Raw genomic sequence first — 25,423 nt, 5'->3', positions numbered from 1 at the left:
CAGGGTGCAGTCTGAACGTAGTCTAAGATAACAATGTCGGACTCTCTTTGGCATGAAATAAGAATTTTTTTTTTTTTTAATTTTATTAGAATCCGTTAACAGGTAGAACATTTTGCCAGGCAATATAATATAATACTTTTGAGGAGTTACATTCAATACCAATGATTGGTAGTCAACCGTAATGTCTGCAAACAGGGAACACTATTGTATTTATAAAAATGTGATATATTGTATGCTCTAGAAATTTGTTGAGTGGAAATTCAGTTGAGATGGCTGCTCGCGTTTTGTTTATTCAATTCACACAAAACAGTTCTTTTTAATGATTTAAATGTTAAACATATTGGTATATACACCTCTTTATAATGGAAATGCGCATAAATTAATGTTACTGAAAGTCATTCCAAAATACTGAAAAATGTTTTCAAGAATACTGAAATTCAAAATTTGGGGTAGGCATCTCTGCTGTATACAGGATAAAAAGAAGGGGAGATGAAACGCAACCCTGAGGGGAGCCTGTGTTTGAAACCATGACCTCTGACAAAGCTCCGTTAACTAAAACCTGCTTCCTGTCAGTTAAAAAGTTTAAAAGCAACAATAGGAACTGATCAGGTAAATTAAAATAAGAGGAGAGTCGTTGAATTAAAATATGCGGTTGCATCTTGTTAAAAGCTGAAGAAAAATCAGCAAATAAAAGTCTCGCATGTGATTTTTGGCTTCTCCAAGTGCTTGTAGATTTTGTCAAGAATGAGGAGTTTCGCGTCCTCTACCCCCCTTCCCAGCTTGATATGCAAACTGTAAGGGGTCTAATTCGTCACACACTAAAGAGACAATCTCATCTTTCATGATTTTCTCAAAGATTTTCATAATTAGTGATGAGAGCAACAGGCCTAAACTCAGTTAGTTGCCCAGGATTTTTTGTTTTGGGGATTGGAATTATTGTTGAACTTTTCCAAATGGAAGGAAGCTGACATATGGCCCTTTTCCACTACCCTTTTTCAGCTCGCTTCAGCTCACTTCAGCCCGACACGGCTCGCGTTTCGACTACCTCAGAGCAGCACGACTCAGCTCGCTTCAGCCCTGCTCAGCACCCAAAACTCGCACGGTTTTGGAGTGGGGCTGAAGCGAGCCAAACCGAGCCGAGTGGGGCTAGGGGCGTGAGGAGACACTCCCCTGTGCACTGATTGGTGAGGAGGAGCGTCCTCACATGCCCACACACGCCCCGCGAGCACGCTGGGATCTGTAAACACCGTAAACCCGGAAGAAGAAGAATTACGAATTACGAGAATTTCTGAAGCCTTATGCGCCTCGCCTCATCTATACGCTCTTGCCAGTATCTGTTGGCGTTGTCACCGACAACAAGCCACAGCACCAAGACCAGCAACACTAACGACTCCATGTCCTCCATGTTTATTCTTTACTATCCGGGTCGTGAGACTACCGCTTAAAAGGCCACTGATGTCACTGTTTGCGCCGCCTAACGACATCACGTGACGTCCACCCACTTTCGCTAACTCCACCCAATGTGTCCACCCACTTCCAGCCAGCACGGTTCAGCGCGGTTGTAGTCGAAATGCAACTCCAACAGCCCCACTCAGCTCGACTCAGCCCGACTCAGCACGGCACGGCTCAGCCCGACTCAGCCGCGTTGGTAGTGGAAAAGCGGCAAATGATTGGCACACATCTGAAAGAGTGTCGAGAAAACTCCACTGAGCTGGTTAGCACAGTACCTCAGTGTGCCCCTTTTCCACTGAAGCAGTTCCAGGGCTGGTTCGGAGTTGTTACGACCAACAACAAGACCGCGAAAGGTCGCCATTTTTAAGCGAAGAGAAGCAGCAGCTGTACAACGCGAAGTCATCCATTATTATTATTGTTGTTGCTGCTGCTGCTTCTTCTTCCGTGTTGTTGTTGTTGTTGTTGTTGTTGTTGCTTCGATGTTCGCGCCAAGGTTTATGCAAACGTAACTGACGTATACAATGACGTGGCTTCCCTTAGCACCGCGAACTATGGAAAAGCAAACTGGTTCTCAGCTGGCTCGCAAGTTGAACGAGTTGTGAACCAGTACCAGCACTGGCCCCGAACCAGCCCTGGAACTGATTTGGTGGAAAAGGGGTAAGTGTGCGCCCAGAGACAGCATCAAGGCCAGCAGCCTTCCTTATGTTGGTTTTCTTCAACAAAGCTGTAACCTGATCTTTGCAGATCACAAAATCAGTTCGGGGTACAAGAGAATTCTTCAATGCAGAGACATTCTGAGTAAAATCACAACTTTCGAAACGGGGGGAAAAAACAGTTGAAAGCATTTGGTAACTCAGCATCCAATACCCCTTTAATGGTGATGTGTTGCTCGGCCTCATCTTCCTGCTTATTAATACAGGCTATTGATTTAAGTCCTTGCCAAGCTACTCTGAGATTACCACCTCCAAATTGCATTTCAATTATAGTCTTATAGTTTACTTTAGCCTTTGCTATTTCCCTCCTCACTTCCCTGGAGAGAGCCCTTTTCTCAAGATCACCTGTGAAAAAGGTCCTTTTCTTTTTGTTGATAGCAGTTTTGAGCTCCTTAGTTACCCATGGTTTGTTGTTGGGATAAACAACAACCTTTTTTGATGGGATAATAGAGTTCACACAGAAGGAAATGTAGGAGGAAACAGCATCACAGAGTTCATCAATATTCTCACTGCCATCATAAAAACAGTCCCAATCGGTACAGTCAAAACGGGCCTGGAGAGATGAAACACTGTCTTCCGTCCAGATTTTAACTTCTTTCTCTCTATATTCAAGACATCTGAGGGGCAGGCTTATACACGGGCATTAAAAACACACAGTTGTGGTAGGAAGCCCCAAGAGAAGGCAGGGGCAAGGATTTATAAGCACTGCTTACAGTACCATAGCATACCTGTAGATCAATCATGGAGTTTCTTACAGTAGTAGCACAAGACACATATTGCTCATAAGTTTTCAGTGTCTTCGTCAAAGTGCAGTGATTAAAATCACCAAGGATAAACTTTGGAGCATCAGGACAAATGGAGTCAAGTCTATGTGTGACATCCGCGATCAGCTGTGCCGCTGTGGCTGCGTTGGCATGTGGATGAATGTAAACAAGCGTGAAAAATAGTTGTTGAAATTCACGAGGCAAATAGTGAGGGCGGAGTGAGACAGACAACAGTTCAGTATCAGGAGTACATAACTTTTCCCGGATCACAACGGTGTTACAGTAACTCTGACTGGCAAACAAGCACACTCCCCCTCCTCGGGTCTTCCCTGTGATCTCTGGGGACCGGTCCAGCCGAAGTGGGCTGCCAAACCCACTTATAGCCAGGTCCTCGTCTTGGTCCGCCTCACTGAGCCATGTCTCAGTAAACGCTAGCAGACATGTTTCCCGAACTTCAGGTTTAAATTTGGCCCATGCTTCCAGCTCATCCACCTTGTTCCTGATGGACTGCACATTTGAAAGCAGGACCGTAGGCTGCAGAGGAAGCCGGCGGCGGTTGTCCAGGCTGAGGCGTTTCAGTCTCCGACGTATGCCGCCTCTCCTAACTCTTTTCCTTCGGGTAGTCCGGTGAACGGGGACATCATCCAGGCTGTGTGAGGTGTACAGTTCGGCCGGTATTCCCGCCGGTACCCCTCCACCAGTGGTGGTCCTCAGAGAAAGGAGGAGTTCGCGACTGAAGACAATGCGGCTCCCGGACTTGCCAAGTTTGCCACGATGTCCAGCTGCCTCATGACAAATAAACGCCAACAATAGCGTTATCACAAAAAAAAAATGCACAAAACTGTGCCAACGAGCCCATAGTGCCGAATCTCAGACATAAAAGATCTCCTACACCCGGGGGCGTCGTGGCTCAGGTGGTTAAGGCGCCATACCATGAATGCGGGCGACCCGGGTTCGATTCCGGCCCGAGGTCATTTCCCGATCCCTTCCCGTCTCTCTCTCCCGCTCATTTCCTGTCTCTACACTGTCCTATCCAATAAAGGTGCAAAAAGCCCAAAAAAATATCTTTAAAAAAAAAAAAAAAAAAAGATCTCCTACACCCAACAATAAAAACACGCTACGCCAGATAAAACAAAAATAAAACACAACTACGCCAGGTAGACTGCTTCGGGTCGCACACTACGAAGCGCCCCGGAAGTAATTCTGATCTTGACTTCGATCTCAACCCCCCAAGGTCTTGATACTCTGGCCTTGGTCATGACTTTGTCTCGGTTTTGGTGGCTTTGACTACAGCACTAGTGGTAGGCTTTCTTCTGAACTTCCTCACATCATCCCTGAAATTTAAGACTTGACAAGTCCAAATCATGAGAAGAACTAGTCCGAGACACCACGTGACCCTGAGGAACAACAGCAGCAGCAGTGGAATGTTGTGTAGATCCAGTCCTGAGCCGGATGATTTTGATGATGATGATGATGATGTGAAGGAATCTGAAGTTTATGATATGATCATTCCTGGATGCTGTGCATTGCTCAGACACTTCTGGGGGAAAAAACCAAACCCTCAACCATTTGCTTTGATGTGAGCGTTTGATAAACAAAAAACGTCAGTGTGTTTTCTGCCTTAACTGAACGAAGCAGACCCACACACTTGGGTTATCTTGCTCAGCTTTATGCTTCATTTGCACAGCTGTGGTAGTTCACTGACATTGACATTGTACAGATGCTGCTCTTGCTGCTATTCACAAATTACTTCATCCTCCATTGAGATAATCTACTACAGCTGCTGCTGCTTCTTTCTTCTTTTCCAGCGGCATCCATTCAGAATTCTATAATCGACCACTAGGCTTGGGGTGATTGAGTGTAGTATCCGGAATCGTCAGTAATGTCCATCGCAAAAGGTGATTTTTGTTCTAACAAAATCAGTTGTTTATTTTTTGTCATCCTCCCCAAACCCCAATAGCCTGCTGTCTGACGTAGCATCAGAACGAATGGAAACTAACGCTACGTTCACACTGCAAGGCTTAATGCTCAATTCCGATTTTTTTGTGAAATCCGATTTTTTTGTGAGGTCGTTCACATTAACAAATATATGCGACTTGTATGTGATCCTCAGTATGAACGAAAAGCGACCTAAAAGTGTTCCGCATGCGCATTGCAGGATACGACGACGTCACACGCAGTGAGCATGGCCAGTGTTTACGGAAGTAAAACCGCCCGGTTGCGGTATGACTCATCCAATCTAACTTGAATAGCTGCATCCCCCCAAATGGAAATCAGCTCCCTAACCTCTGCGTCCTTCCATTGAGAAGATTCAGAACCTTCACAGCCCGAAGCATCCCTCGCATTGATGTCATGCGCAGGGGCGCAGATACGTTTTTTGAACTGGGGGGGACAAAAAACTGGGGGGGACAAAGCTGCCAGCAAACCAACCCCAACCCCGATATGCCTGTCAAACTTGTTGTTAGTAACCATAGCAACCAAGCTCGAGCTCGCAACCTGTGCAGTCTGCGCAGCTCAACCAACCGAATATCAGTCTTTGTTTTGTTTTATGTGAGTTGTTGCAACTATGTATACACTGCCGTGCACCTCAGTAAACCGAATGGTAATTAGTCTTTTGATTTTTCCGTGAGGTTTGCCTTATGCAAAGAAAGACAGCATAGACGTTTTTTCCTCCCTATCAGTGGGGGGGGACCGAACGAGGTGAATTTAAATATGACTCGTCCCACCCTCTATCTGCGCCCGTGATTATGCGCCATGTTGTTGTAACTTTTTTGAGAGACCCGCCGCCTACTTCAGCGCAGAATAGTGACGTTTGTGGCTTGTTGATGACGTGTAAGTCGGGTGAATGCGACCTGGCGGTTCAGACTGAAGTCGCATATGAAAAGATCGGATAGGAATCAGAATTAGCACCACATATCCAAACGGCCTGGGTCGGATTTGAAAAAATCGGATCTGTGTCGTTCAAATTGTCAATAAAAGATCGGATACAGGTCACATATGGGCGAAAAGATCGGATTTGAGTCACTTCAGCCTGCAGTGTGAACGTAGCCTTAGTAACTCGTGAATCATGAACACGGTTTAACCCTTTCACCACTGCGTAACTTTTTATACCCCCACTCCGAGGGGGGAGATATTAGTTTACCTCTGTCCGTCCATCCGTATTTCCGTCCGTCCAAAACACCCTTTTTTTTTCTCAGCAACCACAATTCATTGCTGCTTGGTACCAAACTTCAGCTTGGGGTTCTATACCGTGTATACCGTTTTCAGGTCTGTCGCACATCGACTTCCTGTTTACCAACTGAATGTGTTTATGAAACATACAGGGTGGACTTTGACGCCGTTTCAAGAAGTAAAATGCTATTTCAGAATGCCAGTTTACCAGGACGCTGTTTGAAATCCCTGGGGAGAGACACTGCTCTTTACTTACTTGTTTCAGGGTTCATTATTTGTTGAAGTCAATGTTCATAATACGTGTCCTATTCCTTCGATCGCTTGCGTTCTGATATAAGTGAGAGCGGGGGGTACGCAAGTGAGCAGGAGCTCACAGTTGATCTTGGTCCATAAGGGGTTTCCATACTCTAGTGAGACTGGAATATCGGTCTGCAGTGGTGAAAGGGTTAAATTAAGGAAACTAAATGGCATGTTTTTTTTTTAAAGATATTTTTTGGGCTTTTTTCACCTTTATTGGATAGGACAGTGTAGAGACAGGAAATGAGTGGGAGAGAGACGGGGAGGGATCGGGAAATGACCTCGGGTCGGAATCGAACCCGGGTCCCCGGATTTATGGTATGGCGCCTTATCCACCTGAGCCACGACGCCCCCTAAACGGCATGTTTTATCAGGATGAATTCATGATTCAGTAATTCAATAAGTATTTCTCGTGCATGTGCACTTTCTCATTTTTTATTTCAATTTCACAATGTCTGGGGGGGTGTTAATTTATTTAAAATGTTTTCATCATTCTTTTGGTTTATTTACAGTCCTGATTTCTGTTTTGTAAACGTTCCCGTCTTTGTTGATCAACTAAATTGTGAGTAGGAGCCATTTTTTGGCGCAACGTTACATATTTCTGGTCACGCGCTCTTTTCCTCAACAAGCCCCGCCCCTGTTAACCGATAACTCCACCAAAGTCCTGAGCGATACTATTATCAATCGGCGACGATTAAAAGGCACAATAAAGCCATCCTATACTGTGGACAGTCTCACAAGCCTCAGCAACTCCAGCCAAGCTTTCTTCCTCATGCGCACAGCTGTGCTTGATCTTTCTCTGACATTGATGTTCTACAGATGCTATTCCTGCCACTAATCGCCGGATTAGTCCGTCCTCCACTGCAGGTCTCTGTTTCTCATCATTGCTACTGTTTCCCCCCCCCGTCAGTTGATGGGACCCGTTTCGATTTGGGTTATGGTGTCTCACACCAGGCTTGAGATTGTCCTGTCATGGATCGACAGCTTTCGGGACTCTGAGTCCAGTTGAAAGTTTTGGGGGCGTGGCCAGAAATACACAGTGTATACCATGAGCTGGTTACTAGGTGGTTTGTCACTAATGTTAGCATTCAGGAGGTTTTTTTTTTTTTAAAGTTGCCTTGGACATTTAAAAAAACTTTTCTAAACTGAGCCTTTAAGTGATGCTGTTATTTGCGACTGATTTCACAGCTCGAGTTCTGAAATCCAGGCACAGGAGACGACTGAACTGCGTTTGTTTCGTGTCAATCGGTTGGTTCGTTGGTCCGAGTTTGCACAAAGGAGGCTTTTACTGCAACAAGCCCCCCCCCCACCAAGACACTCGGTCGTCTGGAATCTCTCGCTGTGAATGAATCTCTCGCTGTGACTGCAGGACAGAACCGAGACAACAGACTGCTATGTTCAGGACTTCCTGTTCATGAACGTGTCAATAACTGTGTCTGTCTGGGAGTATGCCTCCTTCCACCATGTATCAGATGTCCATTTTTAGGATTCTGCACAAAACTGAAACCCCAAATCAACGGCTTTGAACCAGAGTTTAAAAGGATTTAATGTCTTCAGAAATAAACAGCTTGAAAAAGAATCAGTAATTCTAAAAGTAAAAAAAATTAGCATTTTTAAAATTAAATTTATTTTAAAGATTAATACAAAAAGTGAGAATACAATAAATTCCAGTATGTTTTTGAATAATACATTTAAAAAAAAGTTTAAATTTTTTTTTAAATATTCAGTACGAAATGTTGACCTCAAATCAGCTGGGTTCAATCAAATTGTATATGATGACAAACGACTTTTTTTAAAATAAATAATTAGACTGAACTATAATAAGAAATAGAATTAAAACATTTAATTTAAATATTCAGGACAAAAATAATTTTTAAATCTTATTTTTTTTTAATTAAAATATTGGATTTTTTTTTTCTTTTACTATATACGTTTCTCATTATACTTGTAGTAGAATTATTGGAATTTTTCATTTTCAGTTTTAAACAATTTTTTTTTTTTTTTTGCAGAAATTTTTTTAATGCTTTTCATAACCTGTACAATCTAATTGGAAGCAGCTGATTTGAGGTCAACATCTACAGTATATAACATTACATTTCAAACATTGGAGACAGTTTATAAATGATGTTATAAAAAGTGTCGTATAATATAATCTAGGAATTAAGTGGTTAAAACTTAATAGATGGAAAAACAAATTCCCTCAATTCATAATTCCAATAAATAAATATACATTTTTGCAATTTTAAAAATCGAGTAAAAAAAAAAAGTAACTTGAGAGCAACTTCTTCAGCTCAGAGTTTGTACTTGTTCTAAGCATTTAAAAAGATTTAATGGCTGCAAAAGTTATTAGGTTAATTTTAAAAAGCTGTAATAAGTTCTGATAATGTTTTGGTTAATCACGCTTTGCAATGTTAAGGATTGAGGAGAGGACGTTAAGATCAGATTTATGAACAGTGTGATAAAAGACCTTCTGACCTCTGAGTGTATTGTGACGATATTTATGATATCTCTTTTACACACCAGGTGGGTGTGTGACTGGATGTGAAGGTCAACCTGTGTGTGTCTGTGTGTGTGAGGCTGTTTGTTGTGTGTCGGTGCAGAGAGCTCCATGTGGTGGCAGTAATGCACAGCGTGTTCTGGTTTATGAGATCTGAAGGTTTTGCTGGATATACTGTACAGCTGAAACTGGTTTTTAGACATTTGTGAAAATTTTAAATTTAATGAATTTTCTTTTTCCAAAACTGCAAAGCAAATGTGGTCCTGGATGATGATGATGATTATTGTAATTATTATTATTATTATCACTACTACCGTATTTTTCGGGTGATAAGGCGCACCGGATTATATGGCGCACTGTGAATTAACGTGTCTATGTTCACACAAGGCGCACCGGATTGTAAGGTGCATTTAAAGTGCTGATGACACGTTTTTGACATCTTTGGCGATGTTTTATAACATAAAAAGTAATTCCCGATGATCCATATATTAATTCACGAAGGCGCCTATTTTACAAGTTATGATAAACGCAGATATTTGGGCAAATTTGACAGGGCTGCAGCACCCAGGAGACGAAAGAGGAGGAGGAGCTATATGACGTCAGCGAAAGAACCTTCCTCCTAACTTACCAGTTTGTTGTTGATGCGACAGGTGTTCAGTTTATCATTATTAGTATTATTATTATACATTATTTTATATATATATATATATATTAGTTATTATGCTTTCGCGTTGTGTTGCCGGCTTTTGCTCCAAAACCTACAAGGATGGGGTAAGTTTATTCAAGTTTCCCAGAGATCCCGAGCTGCATGCGAAGTGGGTGAAGCAAGTCAGGCGCACTCGTGACAAGTGGGAGCCCTCACCAACATCCGTCCTGTGCTCCGAACACTTCGATTTGGATTGTTTTGACACCCTTCCCAGCTTAAAAGAATCTCTTGGGTGTTCAGTTCAGCACAAACGTGTGTTACTACCATCAGCGGTGCCTACACAGTGTTGCCAGATTGGGAGGTTTCCCGCCCAGTTGAGCGGTTTCAAGTGCATTTTGGTGGGTTTTGAACATATTTTGGGCTGGAAAACTTCAGCAGTATCTGGCAACTGCCGCGGGGGAAACCACATCTGCACAGAAGTTGAGATAATCTGTCAGTGTGTCAGCCCCTCTGTCCTCACAGTGTGGGCTAAGCAGCACATCCCAGTCCGTGGTGTCATGGCAGTCTCTGAGGGCATCTTCCATTTAAGGGGACCACCTCCTGATGGAGCTAGTTGTTGCAGGCTGCCTTTGGACCAGGGGGGTGTACTTCGGCTATAGATGAACCGGGTTGTGGTCAGACTTCCCTATTGGGGGGAGGGGTGTGACCTCTGTATGCATCCCTCACATTAGCATACAGCAAGTCAATTGTTCTGTTGTTCCTTTTTGGACAGTCCACAACCTGGTAAAAAGCAGCCAGAGTAGAGTCCAAAGTAGCGTGATTAAAGTCCCCAGAAATGATCATAAATGCCTCAAGGCCTCTGCATGCTCTTGCGACAAGGCTTTCGCAGACAGCTTTTCGCAGACAGTTGTAATTTATCGTTGAGCGGGGAGTAATAGGCGTGCGCGATGTTATTCACCGCTACAACACAAGGGGGCGTGATGTCGCGAAATCGCTAGGAGTAGTTGGTGGGTGTGGTTAGTGGAGTGTTTATCCTCCGGTTACTTATAATGACTAGAACTGGAGTCGTATAGATGTACGTACTTCCTCACTTCCTCGATCAACCGCTCTTCGTGCTGCTCCATCTTCGCTCGTGTTTTTAAAAATGGCGGTCGTGAAAACAAACCAAACCGGGAAAGTAGGGAAGCGGAAGTGCGTGTACAGCGGATGTAGAGTGGACCAGTCAGAGCCCTCTTGTCTGCGACGCTGTCTGCGAGGCTTCTGCGGTGGTCACAATTTTTGGGAGGTGCGCGCAGAGCATCTGCGAAGGTGGGGGGGCTACGCAGATGCTATCTGCGACACCATCTGCGAGGACTGCGTTGTCAGCATAAATTGGCCTTCAGGGTGCTGTGTCTGCAGCCTTGCTGTGATGGAGTGAATCCTCTCACATGCAGTGGCTGCGTCTGCCTTCGGAGGGATATAAAAACAGATGGCGATCACGTGACTGAACTCTCTCGGCAGATAATATGGCCGCAGGCTAACGGCTAGCAGCTCCAAGTCCGGGCAACATAAGACTGTTTTTATGGAGATATGTCCCAGGTTACACCAGCAGTTGTTCACTTAAATAATGAGTCCCCCACCTTTGCCTTTCTCGCATGCTTTAGTGTCTCTTTTGGCTCTCACAGCAGTGAACCCCCGCGGGTCCACGTTAGCATCGGGTACAAGGTGTGTTAGCCATGTTTCCGTAAAGATAAATAATCTGCTCTCCCGGTAAATCCGCTGGTTGTTCAGTGCGGATTGCTCGTCGACCTTGTTCGGCAGCGAGTTCGCATTCCCCATGATAATGGAGGGAATGGATGGTTTGTAGCGCCGCCGATTGCCCGCTAGCCTATCCTTTAGTTTAGCCTCAGCTTTGCAGCCCCTAGGTTTCCTCCTCAGCTCCGCCGTGATGGGGTGTTGTATCCCGGCTCGTCCCATTGTTTTCAGGGCCAGCAGCAACTCTCTCGAATAAGCAAGAAAACTGGCTCCTGGTTGCGTGTTAAAGTTAAAAAATATCCATGTGATATGAAGAATAATGCAGTCTTTGTAAGAAGAGCAGAAAAGTAAAAAGGTGGAAAAAGAGGTTTAAAGAGGTAAAAACTACAGAGCTACTGGAGAGGCAGCCATCTCACACAGCGCCACACTACATAATTGCAGGGGGGGAAATCACGCTTCGTGCGTGGTACACAAATGGTTACTGTAGGTTTCCACTGGGCGAAACCACGCACAATTCGCTCATGAATATTCACTCTGGGGGCGTGGTCGTGAAAACAGCAAGTAAGTTTGGCTACCATGTCAATTAGCAAGTGCGGTTGCAGTGCAGTGACCGACGCTAGCAAACTGTCCTTGAGGAGTGTAACGTTAGATTAGCTCGTAAAATTAATCAGTTAACAGTGCGTATTCAGTGTGTAAAAAGGACAACATACGAATATGACTGTTTTCTAAGTTTGTGGGGTATGTAAATAACAATCTGACTTGATACCAACAACAACTGGTGTTCATTAAGGTCACAAAGGCATTTATTAAATCATATCAAATTGTGCTAATGTTGGCTAATATTGCACCTAGTCTTGCTTGTGAAGTGCCTGCAAACTTTAGCAGCCCTCTAACTCTTAATTTGAAGCGCTTCAGTTAAGACCTGCAGAGCCCTGACCGAGTTCGTGTAACATGACGCATGTAAATAACAACAACCCGATGGTGATGTGGACATTGTTCATGGCCCAGACACCTTTTAATCAAATCAAACATTTTCACGTAATAAGCATAACAGCCTGATCATGATCAGAAATTTTTGGTTACTCCGCCTCTCTTTTGAAAATGTTACATACCGAGCACATACATACGCTGAACTGATTGGTTTTCAAGGGGGTTCATTTGAAAGCTGTAGGCTAAAAACTTTTCTCTGTAGAACCCTGTCACTCCCTCCACTCCCTCCCGTCTCCGCTCAAGAAGACAACAAAAGGGCAGTAACCAATCAGAATTCAGATACATTCTGTTGCCAAGTAAAACTGTAACCTTTCAATGTGTCAAAGTTCTCAAGCCCTCGTCCTGTTTTATCGTTAGATCAATCACATATCAGCTTAAACTAGCATTCTAAAACTAGTGAAAGATCACACGGAAGAGAGCCGACTCCCCCTGCCGGCCTAATGGAACGCAGTGTTTAAGGCTCCGGATGTGTTTTACTTCCATTTATGAGGGAAAGGAACATGCACCCTCCCGACAGTCAATGCGTTATTCGCTTGTAAAACACATTTGCAAATTGGTAGAATGAGTTAATCACATGAAAGATTTGCAATTAATCAAATGAATTGCATATTATTATTATTATTATTATTATTATTATTATTATTATTATTATTAATGAATTACTACAGTTCTGAACTTTTAAATTTTAAAAGTCTGGACTTTGGAGAGATGATGGAGACTCTCTTGGTGGAACACAACGGAGCAAAATTTTGTGACCCTCTCATGTTGACTTGAAGTTGGCGCCACTGGGGGTTGGCATTGGGTTTTTGTCCCCAGCAGTGTTAATACCAAACCTACGCCCTTGCCTACATGTTATCTCGTTCTAATTGTTACTTTTATCCAAATGTCAGCTGGCAATACGTTGTTACTTTTGTACTCTTTATTTATCTGGGTACTAATCTTTGAGAAACTGGACTGGCAGAATGTTGCCTGTGAAGAATTGTCTTTTTATTACCCTGTGCCAAGTTAATATTTACTTAAGTGCAATTTTTAAGAGCCATAGATTGTATTTTATTTATTATTTTTGTTGAGAGTGATTTTGTTTGATTTGTTTTATTTCTTTAGGTTATTTATTTATTTTTTTTACATTCCACTGTTGAATTGAATAAGTTGACTTCATTAAAAAGTTTACTGTTCTTTGAAAGGGTGTATTTGCATGATCATTATTTTACTAGTGGCATAAAATTGTCTTGAAAAGACGTCAACAATAATATCGTTTATCGCAATAATTTCTGAGGCAATATATCGTCCAACAAAATTTGTCATCGTGACAGGCCTACCTGCTGCCATAAGTGGCAATCTTGAGCGGTGTCTTCCCAGGTGGCTGGAGTGATGTTTAAGGATTTGAGGTCATGCTTGCAGACATCCTTATAATGGAAAAGAGGGCAGCCAATGGGCCTTCTGCCAGATGATAGCCCCGCGTATAGGATGTCCTTTGGAATTCGTCCGTTGGACGGACATGTCCCAGCCAGTGGGGACGTCGCCGTCTCAGGAGAGATAACATGGTGGGAAGCTGTGCTCTCTCCAGGACTGCGGTGTGTGTGTGGGGGGTCCTATCCCACCAGGTGATGCCCAGTATGCGTCTCAGGCAGCACAGGTGGAAGGAGTTTAGCCTCCGCTCTTGGTGTGAGTATGAGGTCCGGCTTTCGCTGCCATACAGGAGTGTGCTGATGACACAGGCTCTGTACACCTGTACCTTAGTATGGATGGTAAGTTTCCTGTTGTCCCGTACTCTGGATGCAAGTTTCCCAAAAGTAGAGGCTGCTTTTCTGATCCAGTTGCTGATTTCAGTATTGAGTGACAGATTGCTGGTGATGGTAGACCCAAGGTAGATGAAAATGCTTCCAGCTTCCAGTGTGTAGTTGTTGATGGTGATGGAAGGTAGGGTTTCAGTACCCTGTCCCATCGTCTTGGTTTTGTTCAGGCTGATGGTCAAATTGAAGTCCTGGCATGCTTGGCTGAACCGGTCAGTGAGTGTCTGCAGGTGTTCCTGGGAGTGTGCTGCCACTGCTGCATCATCAGCAAAAAGCATATCCCAGATGACGAGTATTCTGACTTTGGTTTTTACTTTCAGTTGGGAGAGGTTGAATAGTTTGCCGTCTAGTACTAGTGTGTAGGTAGACTCCCTCAGTTGACATTTCAATGGCTTGGCACAGGAGGAGAGAAAAGAATATCCCAAACAGAGTGGGTGCCAGCACATATCCCTGTTTGACACCGCAGCAGATAGTGAAAGGGTCAGAAGTGGACCCGTCATACTGGACAGTGCCCTTCATGTTGGTGTGGAAAGACTGGAGGATGCTGAGAAGTTTTGGAGGGCAACCTATCCGTTCGACCAGTTGGAAGAGGCCACTCCTGCTCACAAGGTCGAACATGTCAATAAAGGCTGTGTAGAGGGTTTTCGCTGCTCTCTGCACTTCTGCAGCTGTCTCAGGGTGAGGATCATGTCCAGAGTAGATCATCTGGCTCGGAACCCTGCCTGTGGCTCTGGGTAGAGCTCCTCTGCGAGGACCTGGAGTCTATTTAGGACAACTCTAGCAAAGAGCTTACCGGTGGTGCTGAGTAGAGAGATGCTGCGGTAGTTGTTAGTCGCTCCTATCTCCCTTGTTCTTATACAAGGTGATTATATTTGCAGCTCTAATGTCCTGTGGGACAGAACCTTCCTTCCAGCACAGGCAGAGGAGCCTGTGAAGTCTGTGCAGAAGAGCAGGCTTCCTACACTTAAGGACTTCGGCAGTTATCCCCTCGCTGCCTGGTGCTTTTCTGCTGGTCAGGCTGTTGATTCCTTTGCTTAGCTCCTCAGTAGTTGGTTCCATGTCAAGCTATTCCATTACGGGTAGATGCTGTACATGCCTAAGTGCTATATCAGAGACAGTGTTAAACCTGGCGTAAAGCTCCGAGTAGTGTTCCACCCAGCGGTCTAGTTGTTTGGAGAGGTCAGTGATGATTTCTCCCGAAGCTGATTTCAGCAGGGCAGTTGTGCAAGGTAATGGTCCCAAGTGCCTTTTTGATGCTGTCGTACAGGAGTCTGATGTTGCCTCTGTCAGCAGCTGATTGGATATTGCTGCAGAGCTGTAGCCAGTAGCTATTGGCACAGCATCGGGAGGCTTGTTGGAGTTTCCTCTTTGATGATCTGAGGGCCTGTAGGGTCTTGTCATTAGGAGTGTGTTTGTAATTCATGAGGGCAGTATATTTTTGTTTGAGGATTGGAGCCAATATTGTTGAATTGGCATTAAACCAGTCATTTGGCCTTCCCAGCTTTTTGCCAAAAACTGCCAGGGCCGTGCTGTGGATGATATCCTGCAAGCTGTCCCAGTACTGCTGGACAGAGCAAGATTGGGGTAGATGGGGGAGAGAATCCTCGAAGGCAGAGAGAAAGGCTGCAGCTTTAGTTGGGTCAGCTATTTTTCTGCTGTCGACGCAGGGACTCACTTATGTTTGGGTCTGTGTAAATTTTTTTGCCTGTCGCATGACTCTACAGAACACAAGGGAGTGGTCTGTGTCACAGACTGCACTGTGTAGGCTGTGGGTTTGGAGAATGCCTCTGAGATCAGCAACATGTGTTATGATCAGATCTAACTAGTGCCAGTGACCTGAACATGGATGCCTCCAAGAAACTTTGTGAATGGGTTTGGACTGGAAGTGTGTGTTGCTAATGCATAGATGGTGATGTGCACAGAACTCGAGGAGACGCTGCCCATTTTCATTCATTTTACCAATGCCGTGGTGTCCTAGGCAAGACGGCCAAGAATCGCAATCTGTTCTCAGCTGGGGATGTTTCATAGTCGCCTCAAGTTCATCATAAAACCTGTCCTTTATTTCTTGGGGGGAGCTGAGTATTGGGGCATACACACTCACCAGGTGGACAGGTCCCAAAGATGTATTCAGGTAGGGAGCTAAAATTCTCTCTGAGCCACTACTGGGTGGTACCACTGCTCCCAGCAAAGTGTTCCTGACAGCAAAACCCACTCTGTGTTCCCTGGTTTCCTCAGGGTGCTTCCCCTGCCAGAAAAAGGTGTAGTCCTTTTTCCTTGAGTGAGCCTGATGAATGGAGTCGTGTTTCCTGGAGGGCCGAGTTGTCAGTTTTTCACTTCAGGGGTTCATTGTTTATAACTCTGGTTTTACGGACATCACTGATCTCTTGTAGGTAATCAGTAAGCCCGGTTGCCATGGTCTTAACATTCCAGCATCCCAGGTGTAATGCTGGAAGCTTTATTCTCTTGGCTTTGTATGCTGCACAAGTTTATAGCCCACTTGTTCAGATAAATCCCTAAGCTTCATGCACCCAATGAAGCAGGTAGACTGTGATGGGACAGCACTTAATTGGCTGGGGGCTGCCTAGCTTAAGGCGGGCAGTAGCTGTCCAGTGAGATCTAAACATCTCTTCCACTGTCAGAGGTAGCCCCTGGCACCCGTCTCTACGCCATTTGAGAAAGGGCTTATAACCGCTAACTGTTAACCTCCCGTGTTGTGCCTCCACAGCACAGTGGAGCTGGAGTTTTCTCTCTAGGGCACAAGAAGCCTGAGCAAGGTTTATGAAAGCCCTGCGTTGCCCAGGCAACAAGGCACCCCTCTCAGCCTCGCTGGTGTGATCCAAAGGAACGGTGAACCGAGACATTTGGCAACAGGCTGGCTGCAGGAGTTGCCAGAACAATGCTTCAGTGCATGTGTCTGCCTAACGGAGTCCAAGCCAGGTTTTCTTTTGGGGTTTTCTCCCTTAGCCTTTTCCGTTCCAGAGGATACCCACAAGACCGTGGGAATGCTATTTAACCCATAGCTGGGACAGTGGTTGGCGGACGCCAGGGTGTGTCCATACACGGATGGGTCTGCATGACGTGCCTCTGGAGCGCACTACTGCTCTGAGATCCCCTACAGTTTGGCCTGGGTACGCAAGGTACTAAGTTACCGTGTGGCGCCACGAGGAGGCACTGCAGGAGTCTTGATGGGGGAGAGGCTGTGTACTGGCAGGAGGAGGGTTAAATAGTACATCACCAATAAGGCGCTGGCAGCAGGATGCTTTTCGGTGCAGTGTGGCAGATGAACCCAACAGGATCAATGGCACACCACCAGATGGCATGTGGAAGAGCCACTCAAATGGCCAACGGGTGGTATCACTCGGCAAGTCAGTTGTCACTGCTGGGCAACTTCCATACCCATCAGGTCTGTGGCACTTTTGTGCACCACTTGGCATCAAGTCTGGGGGTCCAGAGAGACCACGATGGGGGCAAGACATCATTTGTCTTACCTTACTGTGCAAGGCGCTTCGTTAGGAGAGGAGAATAAGTTTGGTGCGCTCTGGTGCAGGCCTTGCAGCCCATCTGCGTTTCTGCGCATCCTAATGAAGCAGTCATCACCACTCACAGTGGACAGCCGATAGCGACTATTTTATTTATCTGTCGATCGATTTATTTATTCATTTTTTCCATTTTCAAAAACCTTTTCCTTGAACCTTGGTCGATATCATCAAATATTTGCAAACACTTTGTAAAAGTTTAAAAAAAGATCCTAAATAAGTTTATTTTAATTACTTTTTTTTCCCCCCATTTTTAATATTTGTAGTGTTCCAGCGAGCTTTCCAAGAGGGTGGGGCGCCAGTAATTATCTCAGTTTGTGCGCATCACTATAGACAAAGACTCTACCATGCAAAATTAGCCACACTGGGCAACTATGCCAAATAGATTAGTTTAGTAAACTAAAGTAAGCAAATATGAAACTAGTTAATCAGTTTAATACGATGCTTCATGATGTCATGTTGGCATTGGCACGCCTCGAATCGTCACACTCGTCCATGTCTATCTGCATGACATTGATATTAGTCCAGGATATTGTTTGATTAGCTTTAGTCTAACATGTTAATGTTAACATTAGTGACTAGATTTTCTATAGATCTGCATCTAGTCTCGATCTATCAGTCCTAACTTTTGATTGAATTTGTTTCATTTTCAACTTGGAGATCTACTGCTGTTCTGATCAACAGAGATGTTCGGTTCTCTGAGCCGTTTGCTTCTTTTACCAATTCTTTATTTCTTTCACATGCTTGTAGGCATCGCTGCTTGTCACATGTACCTTCCTGCACTGACTCGTTATTGTAATAAGACAAAATTGTGGACAGAGCAGGACTATGATCCCGCTCTAATAGTGTGCTGTGATTGGACCACGTGCGTTACTTTCGTTGGAAGTCGGCAACACTTGTTAGGGCGCGCTTTCTTTCTGTGGAATAACGCATGTACCGGGCACTCGGAAGGTTCTCGAAAATTGTGAGCAGGGCACGCTTTCTAACAGGCAGGGTGTGGCATCCTGGTAAAATAAATTGGCTGGAATGCTGATAAATATTTGCTTTGTGGTTACATGTAGAACTCAGTCATTACAACAGTATCAAGGTAAAATATGTTTTTTTGAGACGTAGTGACCTAGGTATCTCATAAATGTATTTTTTTTAATTAAATTTTTTTTTTTAATAATAATTACAAGCTCACTGGAAGCAGCACAAATTTGTACATTTTGTAAAAATGTTCATTTATTTATTACTGATTTTGTAAAAAAAAAAAAAACTTCTGGTTTTCACACGTAAACAATTACAAATTACATTACTCCACTGACCTGCACATTGTAAAATACTAATCTAGACAGGTTTATCACTTGCCTATTTTAAAAATAAATAAAAGTTTATATATAAAATATAAATAACGCACAAAAAAAGGAAAATGTATATAATTTGGAAACATAGTGTCTTGCAAAAGTATTCATCCCTCTTAGTGTTTGTTTCGTTTTGTCGAATTACAAGCTGGAATTAAAAATGAATTGTTGGAGGGTTAGCGCCATTTGATTTACACAACATGCCGACCACTTTAAAGGTGCACATTGTTTGTGTCCCAATAAAACAATTATTAAGATGGAAAAAAAAAAAAAAAACCCAGAAATCTGGAGTGTGCATAAGTATTCACCCCCTTTCGTATGAAACCCCTAAATAAGAGCTGGTCCAACCAATTCACTTCATAAGTCACATAATTAGTTGATTAAGGTCCAGCTGTGTTACATGATCTGTCACATGATGTCTGTATAAGTCAGCCTGTTCTGGAAGGACCCTGACTCTGCAACACTACTAAGCAAGCAATATGAAAACCAAGGAGCCTCCAAACAGGTCAGAGACAAAGTTGTGGAGAAGTATAGATCAGGGTTGGGTGATAAATATCCCAAACTTTGAATATCCCAGGGAGCTTCATTAAACCCATTATAGCAAAATGGAAAGAATATGGCACCTCTAGAAACCTGACAAGAGAAGGCCCCGCCCACCAAAACTCGCAGACCGGGCAAGGAGGGCATTAATCAGAGATGCAGCAAAGACAACACTGAAGGAGCTACAAAGATCCACAGCGGAGATGGAAGACTCTGTCCAGAGGACCACTTTAAAGGAGATACGCAGAGCCATGGCCTCACTTTTTGTTTAAAAATGCCTTGAAACCTCAAGAATGGCACAGGAGTAGTTTTAAGCATTAACAATAAATCTAATACAGTAAAATTTACGATTAAAATGATTCATATAGGTAGCAGTTTGAATGAATGACCTTAACATCTGTGACAGCACAGCAGGAAGGCTATCGGTCTTATCGTTATTTCCACTATACTAAAACACAGAGCTAACTGCAACTTCGAGCTTCCATTTTGAGCTAATTTATCGCAATGCCACGTAGATGTGTTGCTGGCCGGTGCAGCAACACAACAGAAGGTGGACTTGCGTTGCATTCATGGCCCAAGAGCATTAAATGACATCTTGCCCTCCTTTGTAAGTCCTTTCTTGTGTCTTCATGTGTCCGCTGCATCACTGACCGCTGTGTTTTTATTTGTCCTGAGCTGTATAACTTGATCTGGACGCCATACAACTCCACACCTTTACACCTGCAGTCCAGTTTGCCTCTCTCGTCCAAGTCCCACGTGGTGGTGTCCTGACGTTATAAGTTGATCTCGGATTCGTTTCTTTCCCTGCCAGGTCACGGGCGTCGTGGGGAGAGCCGAACTACTGTCCTCCATCTTCCTCCTGGCGGCTTTCCTGGCGTACACAAAGTCGAAAGGTGTGGATCGCTCCATCGGTAAGATTCATTGAGTTGTTTTTCTTCATTTATTTATTTTTAAACATGGGGCAGTAAGGTGGTGTAGTGGTTAGCGCTGTCGGCTCACAGCAAGAAGGTCCGGGTTCGAGCCCCGGGGCCGGCGAGGGCCTTTCTGTGTGGAGTTTGCATGTTCTCCTCGTGTCCGCGTGGGTTTCCTCCGGGTGCTCCGGTTTCCCCCACAGTCCAAAGACATGCAGGTTAGGTTAACTGGTGACTCTAAATTGAGCGTAGGTGTGAATGTGAGTGTGAATGGTTGTCTGTGTCTATGTGTCAGCCCTGTGATGACCTGGCGACTTGTCCAGGGTGTACCCCGCCTTTCGCCCGTAGTCAGCTGGGATAGGCTCCAGCTTGCCTGCGACCCTGTAGAACAGGATAAAGCGGCTGGAGATAATGAGATGAGAACACACGGCTATCATTAAGTCTAATTTGTTAAAACATCTGTTTTATCATTCAGTTTCGGTTCAGTGGAGATCAGTATTAATCATTGTAAGTTACATCATTAAGTGTTGATGAGATGAGATTTTTAAACATGCTTAAACAGGTTCTTCTTGGGCCACATCGCCATGCCATGCATGGAACACACGCATGCACTTATTTTTTTTTGTTGTTTGTTTGTTTTGTTTGTTTGTTTTCCCCACCCAGAGAGGACTGTTATAGAAGTGTGGGTGTGTTCTTACCTTGTGAGGTTGCGTGCCTTTGACCAAGATCTTGCAGCAGAATCATGCCAAGTGCTTTTTCTCTAGAAGGAAGGAGTCTTGTTTTATGTCTACACACCTAACAATGCCGTGCTTGTTTAGCTGTAATTTACAGGAACACATCAGATGATGTTGATTCATTGTCTGGAATAGTGGCTCTAACTGCAGTGCAGCTGCAAATCACGTGGTTTTTATATTGTTATATTAATGCACTTATCGTTTTAACAATAAGAGCTTGTCAACAGAAACCTGTCCGGCCCGCACTCCAGTCTGAACCCAAACACGTGTCGTATAAAAGCTTTTACAGTGAGGTTTTATCGAAGGAGATGTTTTTCTTTTAATGGAAGGAGTCTCCAGTGGTGAAGGAGTTTGCATGTTGCAGCTTGTCAGTAATGAGAGAACAACCCTTTTATTTTTTTATACGAGTTCAGGCTGAAGAAGGAACGAAAGTTCAGTTACTTTAATGTAAGCGAGAGCTTGATGTCGAACCTCACATGTAACGGTAAATGGATAATGCTCTTATTAAATAAGTTGTAATGGTGTAAGTGGAATAAAACGATGTTATAGGAAGATAATTGCCTCCAGAATGGGAACAGTAATTCTGCCCGCAGCTGTAATTAACACTGATTATTCTCCTCTAACAGAATCGTATCGAGCTCAGGGACAGCTGGCTTCAGTTCTGTTGTTTTTTAATGCTTTTTCAACACTGAGAGAGAATTCACCATCCTGATGTGTTTCTGATCAGATATTCAAGTTCATCAGTCAGCAAAGTGGCCTGTCTGTCTGTTCGTCTACTTGTCTGTCTACTTGTCTGTCAGTCTACTTCATCTGTCTTTGTCTGTCGACTTGTCTGTCTTTATCTATTTTGCCTGTCTGTCTTTGTCTACTTCATCTGTCTGTCTACTTCTGTCTTTTGTCTCTGTTCATCTACTTGTCTGTGTGTCTTTGTCTGTCTACTTGTCTGTCTTTGTCTACCTGTCTGTCTGTCTTTATCTGCTTCATCTGTCTACTTGTCTGTCTGTCAGTCTGCTTTGTCTGTCTACTTGTCTTTGTCTGTCTACTTGTCTTTGTCTGTCGGTCTACTTCTGTCTTTTGTCTCTGTTCATCTACTTGTCTGTCTGTCTTTGTCTACCTGTCTGTCTGTCTTTATCTGCTTCATCTGTCTACTTGTCTGTCTGTCGGTCTGCTTTGTCTGTCTACTTGTCTTTGTCTGTCGGTCTACTTCTGTCTTTTGTCTCTGTTCATCTACTTGTCTGTCTTTGTCTACTTTGTCGGTCTACCTTGTCTGTCTGTCTGTTCCTCTACTTGTCTGTCTCTCTGTCAGTCTACTTCACCTGTCAACTTGTCTGTCTGTCTTTACCTACTTTGTCTGTCTACTTGTCAGCCTGTCTGTCTACTTGTCTGTCTTTATCTACTTCGTCTGTCTGTCTACTTGTCTGTCTGTCTTTGTCTACTTCTGTCTTTGTCTCTGTTCATCTACTTGTCTGTCTGTCTTTGTCTACTTTGTCTGTCTACTTGTCTGTCTTTATCTACTTCGTCTGTCTACCTGTCTGTCTGTCTTTATCTACTTCATCTGTCTACTTGTCTTTGTCTACTTGTCTGTCTGTCGGTCTGCTTTGTCTGTCTACTTGTCTTTGTCTGTCGGTCTTCTTTTGTCTCTGTTCATCTACTTGTCTGTCTTTGTCTACTTGTCTTTGTCTGTCTGTCTATTCCTCTACTTGTCTGTCTCTCTGTCAGTCTACTTCAGGGGTGGGCAATTATTTTTTCCATGGGGCCACATGAGAAACAGAAAATTTTGTGGAGGGCCGGACCAAAAGGCTGAACTAAATTCTGCATAATATTAATTGTATTTCTTTATATAAAGCAGTAAATAACACTGTTTTTACAAGCTGCTAAGACTGGTAAGAGTATGGAACAAACGAGGTTGCCTTACAAAAAATGTCATTTATTCAATCAAATTTCCCAAAACAATGGTTAACAAAATGTGAACGTTTGTACCTTTTTTTTTTTTTTTTCAGGTCACATTCACCCCAAAACACAATAAAGACATCACAATATTGTCTTTCTACTCCAAATATCAAGCAAGATACATCATATTATAATAATGATGCCCACATTTGTGGTCTAATCACCTCATTTGGTGTTTTTCAGTTTTTTATTTGTTCAGTGAGAGAAATCTAGTCTCTGTTGGTCTTTAACGAGTGCATCAGAGTCAGGTTGAATGTCTGAGGTGGAGATGCGAAGCACAGCTGACAGATGATCATCAGTCCATTCGGTGTAGGAATCAGATCTACAGATCGGCTCGGGCTCCGGCGCCTGCTGGTGACGTCACACTATGTGATTGGCTGGACCGTTTGGAGGATGACGTACAAGTTTGTGGTTGGTCTGGACAAATTACGGAAGTAGTTATCGCGGGATTAGGTTTCGTGGGATTTCATGTCATGTTCATGTCGCGTGCATTGCGTTTTTGTTGAACACAACTTCAAAATAAAAGCAATGCACATTCAGTCCATGCATGAGGTAAAATTAGGAAATACGTTTATTTTATAATTTCTAATTAACCTTACGCGGGCCGGTCAGAATGAACCAAAGGGCCGGATGCGGCCCGCAGGCTGTAAAATGCCCAGGTCTGGTCTACTTCATCTGTCAGCTTGTCTGTCTGTCTTTATCTACTTTGTCTGTCTACTTGTCTGTCTTTATCTACTTCGTCTGTCTGTCTACTTGTCTGTCTTTATCTACTTCGTCTGTCTGTCTACTTGTCTGTCTGTCTTTGTCTACTTCTGTCTTTTGTCTCTGTTCATCTACTTGTCTGTCTGTCTTTGTCTACTTTGTCTGTCTACTTGTCTGTCTTTATCTACTTCGTCTGTCTACCTGTCTGTCTGTCTTTATCTACTTCATCTGTCTACTTGTCTTTGTCTACTTGTCTGTCTGTCTGTCTGTCTACTTCTGTCTTTTGTCTCTGTTCATCTACTTGTCTCTTTGTCTACTTTGTCTGTCGACTAGTCTTTGTCTGTCAGTCTGTCTATTTGTCTACTTGTCACGGTCATGAAGCGCACATGAATGAAATCCTGATCTTTTGCTGATTAAGCTATTCAAGTTCAGTGATGAGTAATGTGTTCTGTCCATCTGTCTTTGTTCATCTATATATCTATTCATCTCTGTCTGTCTATCTGTCTTTCTATCTGTTCGTCTGTCTGTCTATCCATCTGGTTGTCTGTGTTTGTGTGCCTGTTCGTCTGTATCTTTATCAGTCTTTTCTGTCTGTGTTTCGGTTCAGTGGAGATCAGTATTAATCATAAGTTACATCATTAAGTGTTAATCTTTACATCTCATCTGTCTGAGATGTAAAGATTAACACTTAATGATGTAACTTATAATGATTAATACTGATCTCCACTGAACCGAAACTGAATGACAAAACAAACGTTTTAAGAAATTAGACTTAACGATAGCCGTGTGTTGTCTCATCTCATCTCATTCATCTCATCATCTCTAGCCGTTTTATCCTGTTCTACAGGGTCGCAGGCAAGCTGGAGCCTATCCCAGCTGACTACGGGCGAAAGGCGGGGTACACCCTGGACAAGTCGCCAGGTCATCACAGGGCTGACACATAGACACAGACAACCATTCACACTCACATTCACACCTACGCTCAATTTAGAGTCACCAGTTAACCTAACCTGCATGTCTTTGGACTGTGGGGGAAACCGGAGCACCCGGAGGAAACCCACGCGGACACGGGGAGAACATGCAAACTCCACACAGAAAGGCCCTCGCCGGCCACGGGGCTCGAACCCAGGACCTTCTTGCTGTGAGGCGACAGCGCTAACCACTACACCACCGTGCTGCCCCGCCGTGTGTTGTGTATTTATTCATTTCATTCCACACTGTCATTAAGCACTCGTGAGTCAGTATTAAAAATAACACACAAAACCCCAGAAGGTTAGGTTCTCTGGCCTGACAAGCACATACCAGCATGAGAGAAGTATTTATCTGAGCAGTGCCAGTTCACATGCATGCATGAAATAACATCAAAAAAGCCCTTTGCTGGAAGGACTTTGAAAAAGAAATGTGTGTGTGTGTGTTGTGAAATCTCTCCTGATCATTAAAACCCTGCATCTGCTTGCGTTTCAGTATGGACGCCCATCCTGCTGACGGTGTTCCTTGTCGCCGTTGCGACTCTGTGTAAGGAGCAGGGCATCACCGTGATCGGGATATGCTGCGTCTACGAAGTGTTTGTAGCCCAAGGGGTAAGGTCTTTCCTTCGCTCGCACTGTATTCAGAAGAATAATAAACGGATTGTGAAATGCCAGACCCAAA

The 25,423-nt window shown here is 43.8% G+C and overlaps 1 protein-coding gene across 1 annotated transcript in view; it reads left to right on the top strand.

The window, feature by feature from the left end:
- The window catches only part of tmtc3 (transmembrane O-mannosyltransferase targeting cadherins 3), a 177,777-nt gene that overhangs the window by 45,031 nt on the left and 107,323 nt on the right, over positions 1–25,423 (top strand). The window contains exons 4-5 of the mRNA XM_060928418.1: positions 20,288–20,387; positions 25,238–25,353. Coding sequence (XP_060784401.1) covers positions 20,288–20,387; positions 25,238–25,353 — 216 coding nt within the window. The remainder of the gene's footprint in view (positions 1–20,287; positions 20,388–25,237; positions 25,354–25,423) is intronic.

This window comes from Neoarius graeffei, chromosome 8, assembly GCF_027579695.1.
Source record: "Neoarius graeffei isolate fNeoGra1 chromosome 8, fNeoGra1.pri, whole genome shotgun sequence".
Taxonomy (NCBI): domain Eukaryota; kingdom Metazoa; phylum Chordata; class Actinopteri; order Siluriformes; family Ariidae; genus Neoarius; species Neoarius graeffei.
Note: the sequence above shows the minus strand (reverse complement) of the source record. Positions and strands in the feature narration are given on the sequence as shown.